Source organism: Catharus ustulatus, chromosome 3 (genome assembly GCF_009819885.2).
Source record: "Catharus ustulatus isolate bCatUst1 chromosome 3, bCatUst1.pri.v2, whole genome shotgun sequence".
NCBI lineage: Eukaryota > Metazoa > Chordata > Aves > Passeriformes > Turdidae > Catharus > Catharus ustulatus.
This window is the reverse complement of record NC_046223.1, coordinates 35643817-35661594: the sequence shown is the minus strand read 5'-3', so window position 1 is coordinate 35661594 and position 17778 is coordinate 35643817. Positions and strand designations below refer to the sequence as shown.

Below are 17778 nucleotides of genomic sequence, written 5' to 3'. Positions count from 1 at the left end.
TGCTGGCAGAATTTCCACAGCAGGACATATCTAATAACAAATCCACAAACAAGGAAGTATAGAACCATTTACTCCTAAGAACGTTTGATAGGAGAGGTAATTCACATAAAGAAAAAGAACAAGTCTGATAGGGAAATAAATTTTATTTTCAAGCTTACCAGACGATATTTACAAACAATGGGGTGTATAAAAATATAAAAGTACTTGACAGTGTCATTTTGAGGCTATAAATTTTACATGAGCTTTTTTCTAGCATCACCATAGCACTATTGCTTGAATGAATGCAACTTAATTCATCTAGGGGTAAGGGTATTAAACACTGTAACCTACTGCTGTCAAAGTCTGCAGTAAAGGTAGAAAAAAGGGAATAAAAAACTCAGCTATTTTTACTACTCTAGGAAATTTACTCATAATGTAAGTCTGATTTTTTTGGTTTCTTGACTACTAGCTGCTTGTGGCTTCTATTGTCTGGCCCCATGAGTCTGCATATGATCAGGCAATCTCCTCCAGAGGCCAACAGCATTATTTTTATTTTAATACAACTTGAAGAATAAATAGCTCATAAAATCTTTTGAAGCAGAGCAGACTTCATGGGGAGAGACAAAAGCCAGGCCTTCTACTTCAGTATTGTCCCCTCCTTTCTCTATTCCTGTTGTGCTTTTTCAAGTGACTGAGCTGCTTTATTTCTTCCCTTAACACAAACAACAAACCCACAGGTAAATCTGATGTAACAGCTCAAGTAAAAAATCTGAAGTTTAAAACCAAACTGTATCTACATTATTGCAGTTAGGATGGAGTATAGCAATGGCTTCACTGAAATTTGGTCACTTGAGCACTGGAAGTTGAAAAACAGCACTCTTGCCAAGAGCAGGCAAATACCGAACTACCACTATCAGAGGTGATTGTTCTGGTTCCAGGGATGAAAAGCAGTGCTTCTTTGAACATTCAGTCCTGAAACCGTCTCTAAACAGGGTTAAGAATCCAGAGCTCATCAGTATTTGCAACATGGACACCTATGAAATGCAGTGGCAGACAGATAAAGGGCAATGGGAAAAGGAAAAAGTGATTTTAAGACCCAAACCTACCTGTGGGCACATCCTTCTGCAGCTGCCACTGACCACTGCCAGGTCACTGCTACTGCAAGCTCCGAACTAACCATGTAACATTTTAGGTATATCTAACAACTTATAAATCTGCTCACCTCTTTCCTTACCTGAATAACAACAGTAGAAAAAAAATACTTATCTACACACAAACAATAAAAGAAAAATCTTTGTAGGAGAGAGGAGATAGCCCAAAGCCTATCACTGCCTTTGCAGTTCAAAGGCAGTATTTTAGGAATACTAAATGTATCAGTATTTTAGAAATACTTCCAACTAAGCTCCAGTTAAGCAGCTTGGCACATCAGGGATGCATACAGCCATCCAGCACCCTCCAGCAGCACAACACTCTTATCCCACAAAAAAGGATTTCACTCTTTATTTTTAAAAATAAGACCAAAAAACCTTTTTCCATTTTCATTTAGCATTATAGCCTCAAAATTCTCTGAAATACCATTAACTTGACCTGTCCAAGGGAATAATTTCCAAAGAGCACTGCTGTTTCCCCTCTATTGTGCCACAAGTCCTGTTAGTGGTTGGGAATCCTTCAGTTGAGGCATGTGCACAGAAGAGACTGAGTTAGGAGCTGCTTTTGGACTCTTCATTCAGCTCAAACAGTTCTGAGCATAGTAAAGAGGATGGGAGGGGCTGCAGGTTAAAGTGGGAAGGCAAAGTCCTTTCTCCTACAATCCAGCTGCCCTGGCAGAAGCAACAGTGATGTGGTATCCACTATTACTTCTAGGTTTTGAGCAGAATCAACATAACAAGCTAGCAGGCTACAATCTACTGATGTAAGTCCAGGGAACCTTAAAAAAATTAGAAAAATATTAGAAAAAAATTTAAATCTTATTACTCAAAATGGCAGAAGAAAGCTGCATGTCTTTTTCCCTATTTTTCCACATCCTTCTGCTAGAAGCTGGTCTTCCAGAGTGAAAGGATATGCTACATCAAATCTTGTATGCTCTCTGTGCATTACTTGTGTAGTTTTAAGGCAAAATGCCTTTGGTGTGTATCAATGACGTGCCAGCCTTGCACAGCAGCGCACTGTTGTGGCTTATTGCTTTTTTTAATAGACAAAAGCCTAGCACAGCTTTGATTGTCATCTCCTTAGACTGTCAGCCAGCATTTCAAGAGGAATGTAAGAAGTTACAGGGTGGTTGTTTTTTTTGTTGCTATCTGTAAAAAGTTCTATTAAGGCCAAGACACATTTTAACTATCTAAACAGCAGCAAATTATTCCTTCATCTATGAAGCTGTATTCAACTAAATCACCATGTGTTGCTTTAGCCAAGGTATTCTGTACTGGTTTCTTTAGTCTCTTCATCATCCACAGTTTGAGAAACAGGAGATGTATCTAAATAATAGAAAACAGTCCTCTATGGCCTAGTAAATAGGGATTAGAAAACCATTACAAAAACTCTTACTGCATAGGCTATGAAAATAACAAAAACCCTTGAAAAACACAAACCATTCAGTCTGTACACACTACACCTCAGTGATGGCTTTGTAGCCACCCACTCGGTGAAATGTTACCCAACAGGGCTTTGTGTCCCACTGTCCAGTAACTTCTCAGAGAAAGTCAGGGATGCAGAAAAGCTTGCCAGACTGTCTATTTCCCATGGCAATGCAGGATCCTCTGGGGCTTTACACACCAAACTATGTGTACGGCATTTGGAAAGAGCTATAGCTGTTCCAAAACTTATCTCCAGTTTCTGCCTGGAGTATCCTTCTTTGCTGCAATTTAGCATAATGAGCAAATCAAGGGTCTTCTTCCATGTCATCTGGATTAGGAGCCATAATGAAGTGCTGGGGGTATTCAAGGTTGTGTTCATAAGCGTGTTCTTTCCAGCGTGCATCGTCGCTCTCGTGGGTAATGTAACGCTCTCCAATGCGTGTTTCAAATTCTCTGAGGTCAAGCCAAGTCTGATAATCCTAAGGAGTAAAAGAGATTTAAGGAAGCAGTTTTAAGAAACAGCAGCACTACATTCCCACAGACAAATTCTGCAGTTTGTGTCCATTTTTAGTGCAAACAGCTACAAGATACAACCAACAAGATCTACTAAAAAAAAAAGAAAGGCCCCAACACTGTCCAAAAAGAATCGTTCAAAATTAAACAGGCTAGTATCTAAGGCTGTCAAAGCAGCACTGAGCAAACAATATTTGTCTCCATGCTGATTTCACAGGGCTCCATGCACTCATCACTGCCCACAGCCAGGGGGAAAGCCAGAAGAGTAAACCCATGTTGTTGCCAGACAGAAAGAAAAAGGTGGGAGAGAGAATAAGACAAATTTCCCTTGAAGAAAGAAGGCATTCACAGATGGTCAGAACCCTGGAGCACATCAAATGTAAAGCTAAATCCAGAAATGTTCAAGCCTTCATGAATGCTTGTTAACAGAATGTGACACTTGTAGTTTTAATAAGCCTCTGAAGGATTTCATTAAAAAAAAAATTATTCACCCATTATAAACAGTGAAAAAGGCAGATGGGTTTACCTGTAACCATGGATGACTAAGGGATTTGTCAACACTGAAACGTTTTCTCATCTTCACTTGAAGCAAATTGTTTATTAAATCAATGGCTGGCAAAAAAGAACAAAAATTATATTGTTTAAATCACCTCTATCATCATTCACATGCAGTAGAAACTGCACATGAAGTAGAAATTACTTTTTTATGTGTGAGTGCATCCTTATAAACTCTTATAAATTTAACTAAGCCCTTGAATTTTTTTATTTAGCATTGCTTATGTTAAATGTGGCTACAAAATAGGTATGGGTTAAGTTCCCCCTACTTTTGATGGAAACACTAAAAGCTTTACTGTGTTAATCTTTTTCCCTACTGATTTTAGTGGTTTTCAGATATGCCTAAAAAGCTTGCGCATAATCCTGTGTTCCACAATGATATAGGTATTTCCACTATTGTACACTTTTGCATACGTCCTTCCACATCTACCTGTGTATTAATCACATATTAACCAAACATGGTAACAACAGAACCAAAGCTGGCACTGGAGAGCTCTAGAGACCAGCCCTGTAAATTTCTAGGTTGTTCAGACCTGACACTTAAATCTGTACTTCGTAATGTACAAACTAAAATTCCAGATTCAACTTTGAACTGATTCTGTGATTATAGTTCAGATCAAATATGCCAGCATTTAGCAAATACCCATGCATTAATTAACTTTCTTTTGGGACTTTTGAGAAGTGTCAGATTACTTATCCCACTCATCATGCATGAAATTAATTTTTCTTGCTAAATCTCCTGACTCCCCTGCCCTGAAAATGATCTAAAGCATTGTATTTCACAATTTATCTTTCACAAACATATTTACCTCATATTTATCCACTTTGGCACACTCTACTAAACTCAAACTATCAGTAATTTTCACACTGCTTCCTAAATGAACCTTGACATTTAAGCATTTGAATGTGTTACCTACATACACAAACATTCTGACAGAGAAAATTAATTTCTTTACCTTCACTAGAAATTTCCTTCCAAGGATTTGGTGGGTACATAAATGCTGCATTTTGAATCTGATCATTGATATCCTCATCTTCATTAAATGGGAATGTACCACTGAGGCTCACATAGACAATAACTCCTACTGACCACATGTCTAGGGAGCGGTTGTAGCCTTTGCTCCTGAGCACCTCCGGGGCGAGGTACGCAGGAGTGCCCACCACAGAGCGCCGGAAAGACTTCTCACCAATGATGCGCGCAAAGCCAAAATCACACAGCTTCACCTGCAAAAGCAGCACATTTCAAACTGAGAAATCTCTGCTTGACTTCACACCCTTTCTGCCATCGCTTAAACACTGTATGTATGCAAACAGACAGAAAACCCCAAGTACACCAGTCCATTCAGGTTGCTGGCTTTGCAGCATGCAGATCAGCCACTCTTCAGATCAAGACCTGAACTGGCCCTGCAGACTCAGGTCTGAGGCAGTTTGTATATTGCTGTTGCACAAGTGTGCAAACAAGGAAAAAATATCCTGATTCCAATCCCAGCTCATTTTCGGAGGTGAACCCTCACTCTTGAAAGGCACAGAACCGAAGTCAAAGACATGTGAATCCCAGCCAAACCACATTCCTCAATCATATTCCAGAAGCAGGAGGCTTCGGCTACAAACAATGAGTTCTAGCTTGAACTCAGACCCAGCCAGCTCTTGACAGAACACCCCAGTAAAATGCATTAACAGCTGGCACATGCACTGATGCTCAAACCTTCACGATCCTGCAACAGTTCCTTAACTTGAACACAGGAGGCACTTGTGGAGATAAAAGGATCCAGATCAAGTCCAGCATGTACCCTAAGTCAATAAGCCCTCCTCAGAGTATAAGAAAGAGCAGTGCACTAAAGGCACTTAGTGAGACAAGGGAAAAAAAGAGACAACTACAATACATGCAGTCCAAGTAATTCTAGAAGTCAGTTGAAAATCCCACAAGAGGTTACTTTTTAAGTAGTAATGTCCACATTGCTTTAAAAAAAGCCCAATGAATAGTAATGAAAAATATTGTTTAATCTTCACTCACTTGAGGGAATGGTTCTGCTGATGCTAGTAGTACATTTTCTGGTTTTAAATCACAGTGCACGATATTCTTGAAGTGTAAATTCCTCAAAGCAACAAGTATCTGCAAAATGAAACAACACTTCCAGAACATATTCAGGCAGATCAGAAGTGTCAAAAGACACACACACTAACCAATACAGCAATTTTTATCAACACAGTCCTCAAGAACTAACCCATATATACTGTGCAAGTACTGTTTTTACCAAGACTTGAAAACAAGGGGGTTTATTTACCCCAACCTTTTTCCCCCTCTCCTCTTCTGTGTTTTTGAATGCTTACTGTCTGACATTCATCTTTAGATGTCCATAATGTTATGTCTTGGGAAAGAAGGGCCAAAAAATTAACATAAATTAACATTCAAGGTTCTTTTCTTGTTTATTCAACTTTCATTAGATGTGCAGCTCTCGATGCTGTCTCTTTTAAATAACATTACAGAAAACTCCTTCTCCAAATTCTCATAATTATAAACCCCAAATCTAGCCTTTCCTCTCAAAGCAGAGGAACTGACTGCTCACCTGAGTGACCATGAACTTAGTTATTCGCTCTGGAAGTCGACTTTTCTCACTGGAAAGAATCATCTCTAGCATATCCCCATGCAGCTTTTCCATCACAACAAAGACCCGTTCTGGGGTTTCAAACATACATTCCAGGTTCACAATCCCAGGGTGGTGCAAATTCTAAAACAAAGTAGCATAGGTACATCACGAAAATAAAACAGTATAAAATATTCTGAATTACACAGAAATGCTGACCACAAAGGGAAAAAATAAAAAACCAGTTAAAGAGATACAGGTGAAAAAAATACCTGAGGAAAGAAACTAGCTTGAAACAAATGTCAACCCATAAAACATTACTAAGGATACTCGTTTAATACAAAGTAGCTGCAATGATTAATTTTACAGTTGATGCATGTTCTATACTCAAGCTACTGAGTGTAAGAATAATACTCAAAAATTGAGGGGCCCATAGTGGAAAACAGCAGAAAATAATACTGAGGAAGAAAACATGGAGCCAAAGTACATGGCTTCAGTGGGATCTCCTACAGCAGGGTAGATAACACCCCCAAGTCATCAAGTCTACCAAGTACTCAGGAGTTCCTGCTTTTATAAGATTTCCTCTTCCAAAATACTCAGAAATCACAGATGTAAATTTAAAAAATAAATTCAGAACACTTACACACCAAATCTCATTAATGGTCTATGTAAGACAAAACTCCAATGTGATTCAAAACACTAGTATACCTGGAGAATGGCTACTTCATTACGAAGCTGACTTTCCTGTTTAGTTGGAAACCTCATCTTGTCAATGACTTTGATAGCCACATCTCTTCCAGTCTTCCTATGTTTTCCTAAACAGAAAGTCAGTGTCAGCCATCAAGAGGTAGAAGCAATTCATAGCTACAAAACTTTACAGCAGAAATTCCTTTTTGGGGAAACCAGTATATTCTGACAAGTGTACAGTATTACCATACTTATGTTTAGAATTGCAAATGGTATATAAGTAAAAGAAGTGATCAGCCTCCACAGGATCTGTATTTTAAACTAAAACCAGTTACCACTCTGCTGTCAGATACACACACTGATATTAGATGTATTGGGTGAAGGGACTTGCACATGAGCAAGTAATAATTACTCCACAGAATATTGCCTGTCCTGTAAAAACAACAGCAATTCAAGGCCAAAGTGTAAACAGATCTACAAACCCACTCCAGTGGTTTCATACTTCCATAGGCTCCATGTGCACAGGAAATTATACACCTAATACTCTATGGGAACATGAGGGTAACTAGGTGTCCCAAAGAACAGCAACACATTTAACACCCAGGGCAGTCTGCTGTGATCAAAAAGCTCTAAAAGGTTGTGGTATGAAAAACACCATGCTGACACCACATATTATTCCTTGGTGCAACCTGCATCAGCTCCATGAGAAGCATTCCGCATACGCAGGGAGGCTGGGTCCAGGGTAAGTGAGGAGATGTTAATGTTCCCCAACTTCTGCGCAGCTGCTGAACTGGTTTCTTTCAGTCTCATCAGAGGGGTTAATGGGATCACACACTGCAAGACCTTGGAAATCTGAGACATTTAATACTAAACTACGACAGAACAGTAAGTCTGCACCAAAGTGTCATTATGTGCTCAGTGAAGAGTTTGGAAGCCATTTTAGGAGAAGGGATGACACACACAGCTTCAGTGCAAATGGCACAGAAGGCTCTACCAGCAGTGCTGTGGGGAGGCCAGTCCACCTCAGAGCCACCAGCCAGCTCTCCTGCTGCTCCCTGGTCAGCACTGGTGGCCAGGGCTTAGGCAGGGCACAGGAACTGCTCCACAGGCTGCCCTGCCAAGCAACTACTGCACCTGCCTTTAACATCATCGTGAATAAAGGGCTTATCTCCATCAGATGAAGGAAATTACATTGAAATGTAGCACAAATACAATCAGTTACAAACGAGATGCAAAACACAGAAGGCAAATGCTAGCTTGCTAAAGAATGTAAAGCAAACCAACCCACCTAACAAAACACCTAATTACACAAGCTAAACTACAGCTAAAAGTTGCTCATGAAGAGTAACAGAAGAGCAGCTTGAAAATTCCTTTTGTTAAACAAAACACAACCAGACAGTTTTCAGTGCAAGTTTTACATCAGTAAGAAAACAAAAGTAGCTTTTTTGTGTATACCTTTTTCAGATCTTTCAAACTAATCCAAACAGGAAAAGCAGAGGGTAAATGTCCTCATTGATGCTGGAGTTGGCTATCTATATCCTGTAACTTTTGATTTGCAATTTTGGAAATGTTTGTCAAGAATAGGGGTCACAAAAAACACAACAAAAAAGAAAAACCGAATCCAAACCTCACAACAAGGAAAGCAACTTATTTTTTTCATCAATTGTTACTGTTATTTCAGTATGACTACACAGATCAATAAGCCAATATCAGAATTTAACAAATCTAGTCTCTCCAAATACCAGCAAAAATTAAGCAGTGTGTAGAGCCAGCAAAACCAGCCTTTTTCCTACTCTTTCAGCTTGTGATTCTATATTTAAAGTAAGAATATCCTACATATTTTAAGCCCTCATTAAGTAAAATAAATTTAATGGCAGCTTTTTATATGTGTTTATTACACTGACAAGCACTTGTAAGCATTGAATCATGTAAAATACCAAGCTAAGATTTAACTGCAAGGCAATTTAGGAAAAATAAAATCCAATCATTAAAATAAGTGTCTGCATATGTTAATTTCCATTCATAAGAGAGGGAGGACATTTTGATTCACACTACACTTTTAGAAATACAGAGGGGGCAAAAAATTTCCCCTCCATCAAGAGTGATGTAAAACCAGACCAAACTGTATTTCCACCAAGTAATAAAGTATCTAACTACACAATTGGCACATAGAAAAATCATAGCCACAATACTTCCTGATTAGAAAGAAAATGTGACAGATTACCACTTGTAAATCATAACTTATGACTTTCTCTTTCTTTCCAGATTTATGGTCTGTGGTTTTCTCAACACTTGAGATATAACATGAGATTAAAAAAAGAGAGATAGAAACAGAGTTCATATGCATTTCTAGTATTTCTTCTTTTTTGTGATTATTTACTAAAAACAAGTTATATGCTACAACAAAAGGTTTTAAAAAACTAGGTGATAATACTAGACTTGAAATCTAGGACTAACACTCTTGGCAATGAATATCTCTTTCTACTTTACCCTGCTGACAGAAATTTGTTCACATCAAGTGTCTCAATAGTATGTTTGCATCCACACTGTCAAACCATAAACTATGTGTTTTTCTAATTGCTTTTGGCCACATCTCTCAGGTATCATTCAAAACAGGCATAACTGACAGCAATATTAATTCTAATACTGTAAAACACAACAATATTAGAATTTGAAATTTAAAAAAAAATCATTAAACATGGTCAAATTTGATTGCTTTGCATTTAATTGCAGTCAAAATGCAATGCATTTCCTAAACTGATTAGGATCCTAATGTAAAATTGTAAATGCAAGAATTTAATTGTAAAGAAATACTGTACATAAAACTGCAGAGACATGCAGCAAGTAATCCAAACAAAACTTCTAACAAGATTAACTTCACCTAGACACTCTTGATACAGCTAAGTAAGTGTGAAAAGGATAATTTTATCAAGCAGACATTCTACCTTAATAAATCCATAATGGAACATAATGCAATTTACCTCCATATACAATACCAAACTGACCAGAACCGAGCACTTCATCAGCAAATATTTGGTAAACCGAGCTGATATCCTAATGCACGAAAAAAGAAATCACAAATATCAGGAGTCATCAAAGCGTTCAGGACTGCATTAGTTATTACTGGCTAGGCTGTAATTATATTTGACATTAATCAAACTCTACAAAAGGTACCATCATTACACTGAATGGAGTGGGAAAAGACAACAAACTTTTCCTGAAGAGGATCCACTGAGCTGCACCAGAAGTAGGGACACACACTCACAAAAACTAAGAGCCATGGCAGGTAAGTAGGTTACTTCCTGCATATAACATGGACTTCTTTACCTACAGTGCTCTGGTGCTGCTTTCTCATCCAGACACTGCCACTACTCATTACTTTGTAATATTCAGATAAATACTTATCACTATAATACAATGCATATGACTCACCACATTCTCCTGGACCTGGCAATTTGAAACAGAGATGCTTAGGGACAATTCTTCTGCAATAAAGAAGATAAAGCCAAGTAAGTAAATAAAAAGGGCAGACTTTTTCTAAAAAGTGTGGAAAAATAAATCAACAAAAATCCTTTACTAACTACTAACCCAGTATCAGTGAAATGATTTTTAGTGTTGTTTTGCAGAAACTTCATACTCTGGAACTCATTACACAAATAACCCTGGAAATTTTGCTGGGAATATTTGTCTTTTTTGTCCTATTCCTGATTACAAAAATAGTAGAACAACACAAGTATGTACACTATAGACAGCTGGAGAACCAAAAGCAATAGCAATTGTATCATAGTTGACTAAATGAATAACAATTCCTGGTAGCAATAAAGAAAAAAATACAGGCAAGAGGAGCAGGTAGATCCCTCAGTCAAATGAATGTGGCCTCTTATCTTCTGTGGCACCAAGATACACAGAATTAATGCATAAGAAAAGGAAACAAATCAAAGAAACCAAGTAACAGAATAACTGATAATTTAAAAAGCAATAATGCCCATAATATTAAAAAAAAAAATCTTTGTTTCATGGATAAACTACAGAAACATAACAATCCCTGGAATTTAAGGGCACATGTAGGAAGTGTAATTTCCAAGTAAATGTATCAGGGAAAGAATTCTTCAGTCTGCAGCAGACACTGACATGAATTTTTCATTACAGGAATAATACTGATGCACAGGCAAGAAGAGATATACCAAGGAAGGCAAGAAATACCCCTCTTTTTTGACTTTCAAGGCCAAAGTAAAGCATCTCAGACTAACAGACATCTACCACTTGGAGTCTGTCTCTCTGAAGGCATTCAGATCCAACTGGATGTGTTTGTGTGTAACCTGGACCCTGACTTGTCAGTGGGGTTGGACTGGATGATCTCCAGAGGTTCCTCCCAACCTAAGAATTCTGTGATATTACGCTAACTTTAAGGGAAAAAAAAGAATTAATTCCTCTACAAGGTAGATAGAAAACACACTATAGACTTACTGGCACTTTGAAAAGAGCCTTTATAATCCTAAAGAGAATTTGGAGAAAAAAAGATGTCTGATGTTTGCCACCTGTGCTTTATCTCAAAGAAGAAATTTGCAGAGAAAAGATAGGAACAAATACTAATTCTCAAAGGCACCCTGAATTCTGCATCTGAAATATGAACTCTGAGTCCTGCATATGCCTATTGATTACTGACTACAGTCAAGTCAGTACTGAAGTAACCATAGAGAACACAAGGAAAAACAATAAAAAAGTCAGACAGAAAAATTCCTAAGGTCAACTGCTACAAGGTAACTAGAAAATAAAAATACAGTTTTTGAAAGTGTTTAACAGAATTCTTGTCCATAGATGGCTACAGGATATAAAGTAACTCAGAGATAAAGAGTGAGTTATTCCGTCCAAATAAATCCACTTTTCTAGTGTCTGAAATGTGCAAGAGTAAGGGCTAAGAAGTTGTCATTCCTAAAGAAATTAGTAATGCCACAATTCAATATGTAATCTACAGCAGGTAAACAGCTTACTTTCTCTCTCGTTTTAGCCCAGAATCACCCCACCACAAACACCAGGAATGTGGTTACAAAGGATTCCTTGCCACGGGTCAGACTGGAAGAACATCCTCATTTCTAACTACCTCTGTCCCCAGTGTGATGTATAATAACCAGGTAGTGCCTCGTGGACACTTTGATACTACAAATTCCCTGCTCCTGCATGTATTTCAAATACTAGCAATGTCTCCCTTACTCTTCTGGCCTTTTCATTTAAAAGCATGTATTTGAGACTTTTTTAAAACTAAAATCTAATTATCTTAAAGGCTCTTGAGATACATTTCATGATTCACAAAGTGTAGGAAGAAGAGGGATGAACAGACATTTTGTGGCCTTCTGAGAGTTTAAAAACCAAGTTCTGAGTTGTCTAAAAATATGTAAATGCCACTCCCTGACTCACAATAGTTTCTTATACTCCTACAATTCTAAACATACTAAAACACTTCCTCTCAGCATCTACCACTGCAGTTCTATTCCCTACCAATGTCAATTAAATGCTTTTATTTATATCTGAAAGCTATTTGTTTTGGAAAAATCAAGTGTCTTTGCCAGTCTGTCAGCAACAGTCTGTCTTAGGTGCTAGAAAACAAAGAGTTTTGGCATGTGGATAGATAGATATATAGATATATATAGATATAGAATAAACTAAAAATTCCATATCAAAAGTGGATTTTTATGTACTTATAAAGCCAGGTATGAAGTATCATCTCACAGGTATTTTTCTTCACTGTAATTACATACCAATGCCAGTACTGGCATTTCATAGTTTACTGTTTTAGACCATTGCTGCATCCACAGAAAGTGCCTTTACCTCAGACTAGCATTTATATGTTCTTAACTGTTGCTGATACAGAGTGGCCAGATATCAGAGACAGAGAAACTGATCTCAGAATCTCCTGCAAAAGAGAATTTTACTGCCAGGAGATTAAAGAGTAGCTGAAACTTGAAAGGAAACTAGAAAGTGAAAGCATAAATCTCAGTACAGAATGAGAATGAATCTTGTTGCAAGGAACAAGGAGACATCTTAAAAGAAAAAAGCAATATGTAAGTTTAGTAGAGCCTTGATAATGAATATAATCCTATGTCAGAGAAAAAAAGGGAGTGAAGGTACATAAAAACAACAGGGTACTTTTTATAACTACCCACAGCTCAGAAAAAGTTTTTTACATCACTGATGGTATTTACATTGCAACACTAACTCCTTCTCCTCAGCTACTGACATCTCACAGAATTTTAAAAATATACATATATATAGGCGCTAACATCAAAAACCATCCAAATTTAGTCCTTTCAAAGTGTATGCATATAATCTGAATGTATTTATCTAGTTATGTACATTAGAAATATCTACTCTGTGCTCCCTTTTTATATCTGTATGTGTTCTTAGTGGTCCCAAATAAAACTCTGCATTCTGCATTCCTATTATAAATCTGATTCTTTACTACTTCTTGCTACAACAGATTAAAGGATTTGCCCACCCTCCACAACCCTGAGGGTCACTTTTTAGAGACTCATGGAAAATTATGGACCCAATTCAGCAGATAATCAACAGACAACACTTCACTCTAAATAAGCACTTTTCCCAAAGGAATCACATGCACAGCAGCGCCTTGTCTGCCTGCTTACTGTGATCTTTTCCTTGTCCTGCAGCAGTGCAAACGCTAGGCTGAGGAGTGACTGGCATCAAGGCCTGGCGAATGGCTTTCTCCCAGCCCTGAGCTACGTCAAGTCCAACTCCAGAGGCAGCAAGAACTGGACTGTGATGAGTGCTGCCATTGTTCTCGCCAACAAAGTACACCATCGTGTCAGTGATGATCTCAAAACAGTAGGGGTTGCTGCCCTGCACCACGTGTGAAAAATCTCGAGGCTGAGTCACCTGGAGAATTTCTGAAAGTGGAATCTCCTGAAGAAAGATATTAAAAAATTAAGAAATGAAAACGCACATAATATTTTTGTATACTAACACTCACAACTTCAAGCGTTGCAAAGAAACCAGATCAAGTATACTGAAAAACCAAAGCCAAAACACCAAGCTTCATAAATAAACTGCACATGACCATTGCCCACCCAGTTTTCTGAATTCCTATATACAAGCCTAGACAGACTTTCAGGCCCACCACAGTTCTCTCTACACAACTACTATTTTCTACTCAAACTGGATTTATATTCATCATGAGACACACCCCCATTGCATGGGTAAGTGATGCACAACTAGAGAATGACCATTTTCCCCTTGCAGTTTATACAGCTTAGGCAGAGAAGAGCATGAGGGGAAAAAAAGTGAAACATTAAGCAGAGGATGCAGTTATACATGCTAATCAATAAGCACCGCTTTGTGCATCAGAATTGTTTTGGGTAAAGATTCTCTTTCATACAGATATTAGCAGATATTTTCTGCATACAGATATTAACCTCTACCTGGTCAGTTTAAGACCATGGTATAAGAGTATTACAGAATAGATCTGAAGGAAGAAATGGTTTCAAGTTCACACTAGTTGGAGGAGGATATTCCACATCCATGGAAAGGTACAGGTGCATGTAACTTGTAAGTGTAGTGAACGAGCAAGTGAACACCAGGCAGGCATTAGGAGGATAAGAGACAGCAGTTCATTGAGATGAAGAGCAAACAAATGTAAAGGCAAAAACTGTGAATTACTCTAACGGCAAAGACAAACAATCAGATCCAAGCAGTTTAGACAAGGGATGCAAAGGGGCAAGTGAAAGGACTAAAAGCAGTGACATAACGGAGCAACAAGCAAGGAACATATTTTACCAGCTGTGTTTTGAATGCACAGGGCAATACAAGTATCAGAGAGGTCTGAGAAGAGACTGCATTGGTCAAGATAGGGATGAAAAGGATCTGAGCAAGTTTAGCTGGGTGTACAGAGAAAAGGCTTGATCTTAGAGATGTTATAAAGGAAGAAGCTGCAAGATTTGGACCCCCACCTAAAGGTATAAAACAAGAAAAGGAAAAGTCCTGTTTACACATTCAAATGCATTTTCTGAATATTCCACCACCAAACACAGTCCTACATTGACAATACACTAAGCTCCATTTACATAAACATAAGGCTATACAGTAAATTTTCCTGTAAATCTTGCTTGAAACTTTCAGTTGTACAATAGGAAGTAATTTAATTTGAGGAATGTTTAGAACACATAAGCATGCAAACTTTCAGTCACTACTCAGAATACAAAAATCCAAGCCTTCATTCAACTCGTGGCCAAAGAAATTCTCTGGTAATTGTGAGGAAAGCTTAATATGCCAGGTAATTCAGGAGAATAGTACATGCAAAAATGTAAGGAGAGACATACTCAAGGGAATTAGAGCAGGAGCTGCAAGCAACTTCTCAGAGTTAGTCTTGGTCCTTCTCACTTACAGGCTTTGGGCAACAATTAACCTGGTCACAGTTTTGATTCAAAAAGAGATGGGAAAATGGAGATAATACATAAACAGCTCACAAGTAGATTTCATATCTATAAAGCACTGAATAAATCAAATGAAACATAATTATTACTCATCATTAATTACCTTGTAATATTTTGTTCCAGATTCATTTTGAAATAGTGTGAGGCATTTGCTGTCCAGTCTCCAGTAATGTCTTTTTCTCTACAAAATGTACAGTACAATTACATAAGGAATAAACCTCTCACATGGCTTTTGCTATCTCATTATTTAAATTTTAAAATGCTTAAGATTACTGTGATAATCATTCAAAATTAATGTGCAGTTTTATCTTACGTACAGAAATGAAAAAATAAACTTTGGGGATAAAGACTTTTAATTGAAGAAGCTCAAAAATTATTTCCACAAACTAGCAAAAATATCACTTACAGCAAAAGCAGTGACAACAGGAGTTACCTAATACAGGAGAAAACAGTTACTAGACAGGTTTCACTCCAGGTGCATATTCTCACAAAATCTGAATCAGTTAAATTTAGTGACAGCTGTGGGAGTCATGCTTTCTCCCTCTATGCCCTCATACCAACACAGCAAAGGTTCAAGCACTGAGCAAGCCTAACAAGTCCTTAATTCTTTTGTCAATACAGTGGCAAAACATACACATTTCATGAGATTCAAATGAAAAAAAAAATACTTAGGGGAGTGGAGGAAGCCACCAAGACAGACTAAATAGCCATTTGCTGGAAATATCCACCAACAAGAAATCTGCCCCACCAAAAAGTAACATGGATTAACTGTTGTATATAACTGTCTTGCAATTTAGGCAGAAGAATATTCCTTAAAACAAAGAAACTCTTAGAAAGCTAATTTGGCTGTTTGAATCTAAGACACTTTGCTTGCACCACACTCATATAGTTAGAAAACCACTTCAATTTTTGGGACAAAAATCCAAGACCCTTAACTCTAACTTAAGATGACAAAGTTTGAAATATTACTCTATTATATTTATATTTTATAAACTTTGTTGTATTAAAAGAAAAGTGCTTTTTTGCCATGTTTAAGCAGAGCTTAAATCACTTCAGTCAGGGAGAAGCTAAATCAACCTATAGGAGCTAGAAAAAGAAAACTAGATCAAAAATGGATTTGACTAAAAGAAATTCCTAGACAGCACTGGGACAGTGGGTAAAACCAAAAGGGTAAACCCCTCATTTTGACATATATGCTTCTTTAAAACATGAATCAGGAAAGAGTTTGGAGGAGAGTAATTAAGGAAAAGGCTAGTCACTTCCTCAGGTATTCATAATCTGCCCCATACTATACTCTGAGAAATGATGGGACCAGGGTCAGAAAAAGAGTAAAGATGGTGACATAGAAACTCCTTATTTTAAAGAGTGAAACATCTTGTTAACCAGGGAGCACAAGAAGCACACAGATCCTGCTGTTAAAATGAACCTGTCTGGAACTGATAGGAAGCCCAGTTGTTTCAGGAATAGGAAACAGTCTGACATGCTGAGAACAGAACGGTCAAGGGAAATAGCCGATGTTGTAATGCCCAACACGGAAGTCTCCTCCCTTTAGGAAGCTCTGTGAGATCTTGTTTGGCTGGAGGTACCTTGCTTTGGGTCAGCATACTCCATTTGACTGGCCTTTTTCAGTTGATGTCATCAAGGGAGCAGCCAGACTAACAGATGAAGAAAATCAAACTAACCTAAGGTGTTTCATCAGATCACTGTTCTAAGGGGAGGTTAAAAAAAAAGTCCATGGAAAAGCATACTGGTTGTACTGAAAGTTTAAATCAGACCTGAATACCAGGTTTGCCCTGAACAGTTCTGCTAGAACTATTCACCTCTGTCTGCTACCTGGCCTTAGTTTTTCCAGAGCAGCTGAGCATAATTGTGACTTTTATGTAGTCTTGGCTGTAACCACATCTAAAATACACTAGATACTTTTTTTGGATTGTGATAAATACATCTAGGAATTAGAAAACTGTACCTTATAAAAAGGTTTTTAAGGTAGTTTCACAAAGACTATTTACAGCAATCAGTTTAGCTGACCATCACAAAAAGTGAAAACATTACAGTAGTCTGAGCTGCCTATTATCACCCCTCAACTTGATTTCATCAGAATTAAAATAACTTGGCTTCTCTAAATTCTTTAAGTCTCTTTCAATCAGATGCCACAGAGATAAAGAATGTTAAAGTATTTCTGCTGCCTTTCATGGACAGTCCCAATATGCCACAATGTTCCCATGACATCTAGGAACTTCTTAAATTCATCCTTTTCATTCATCTACCAAAAAACAAGAGGATTCACTTCCTCTCATCAGACAATACTAAGGAGCCCTTATTTTGCCTTGCCTTTCTCCTCAATACACAAAACCAAGCAGCTTGCCTACTCAATTAGGAGCTCATTACTGAAAGCACTGGCAACAAACAACACAGTCTTTTTGGAGGATGTTTGCATACCCA

At 37.7% G+C, this 17778-nt stretch overlaps 1 protein-coding gene across 3 annotated transcripts in view; it reads right to left on the bottom strand.

Annotated features, from left to right (window-relative positions):
- Positions 1-125: 125 nt before the first annotated feature.
- PRKD3 (protein kinase D3) overlaps positions 126-17778 on the bottom strand; it is a 44032-nt gene continuing 26379 nt past the window's right edge. For all 3 annotated transcript variants that reach the window (XM_033053785.2, XM_033053783.2, XM_033053786.2), the window contains 10 exons: positions 15440-15517; positions 13534-13810; positions 10325-10377; positions 9874-9946; positions 6914-7020; positions 6188-6349; positions 5635-5733; positions 4577-4844; positions 3592-3677; positions 126-3031 (listed from right to left, as the gene is read on the bottom strand). In XM_033053785.2, the coding sequence (XP_032909676.1) occupies positions 2858-3031; positions 3592-3677; positions 4577-4844; positions 5635-5733; positions 6188-6349; positions 6914-7020; positions 9874-9946; positions 10325-10377; positions 13534-13810; positions 15440-15517 (1377 nt within the window). In that variant the 3' untranslated portion in view covers positions 126-2857. The remainder of the gene's footprint in view (positions 3032-3591; positions 3678-4576; positions 4845-5634; positions 5734-6187; positions 6350-6913; positions 7021-9873; positions 9947-10324; positions 10378-13533; positions 13811-15439; positions 15518-17778) is intronic.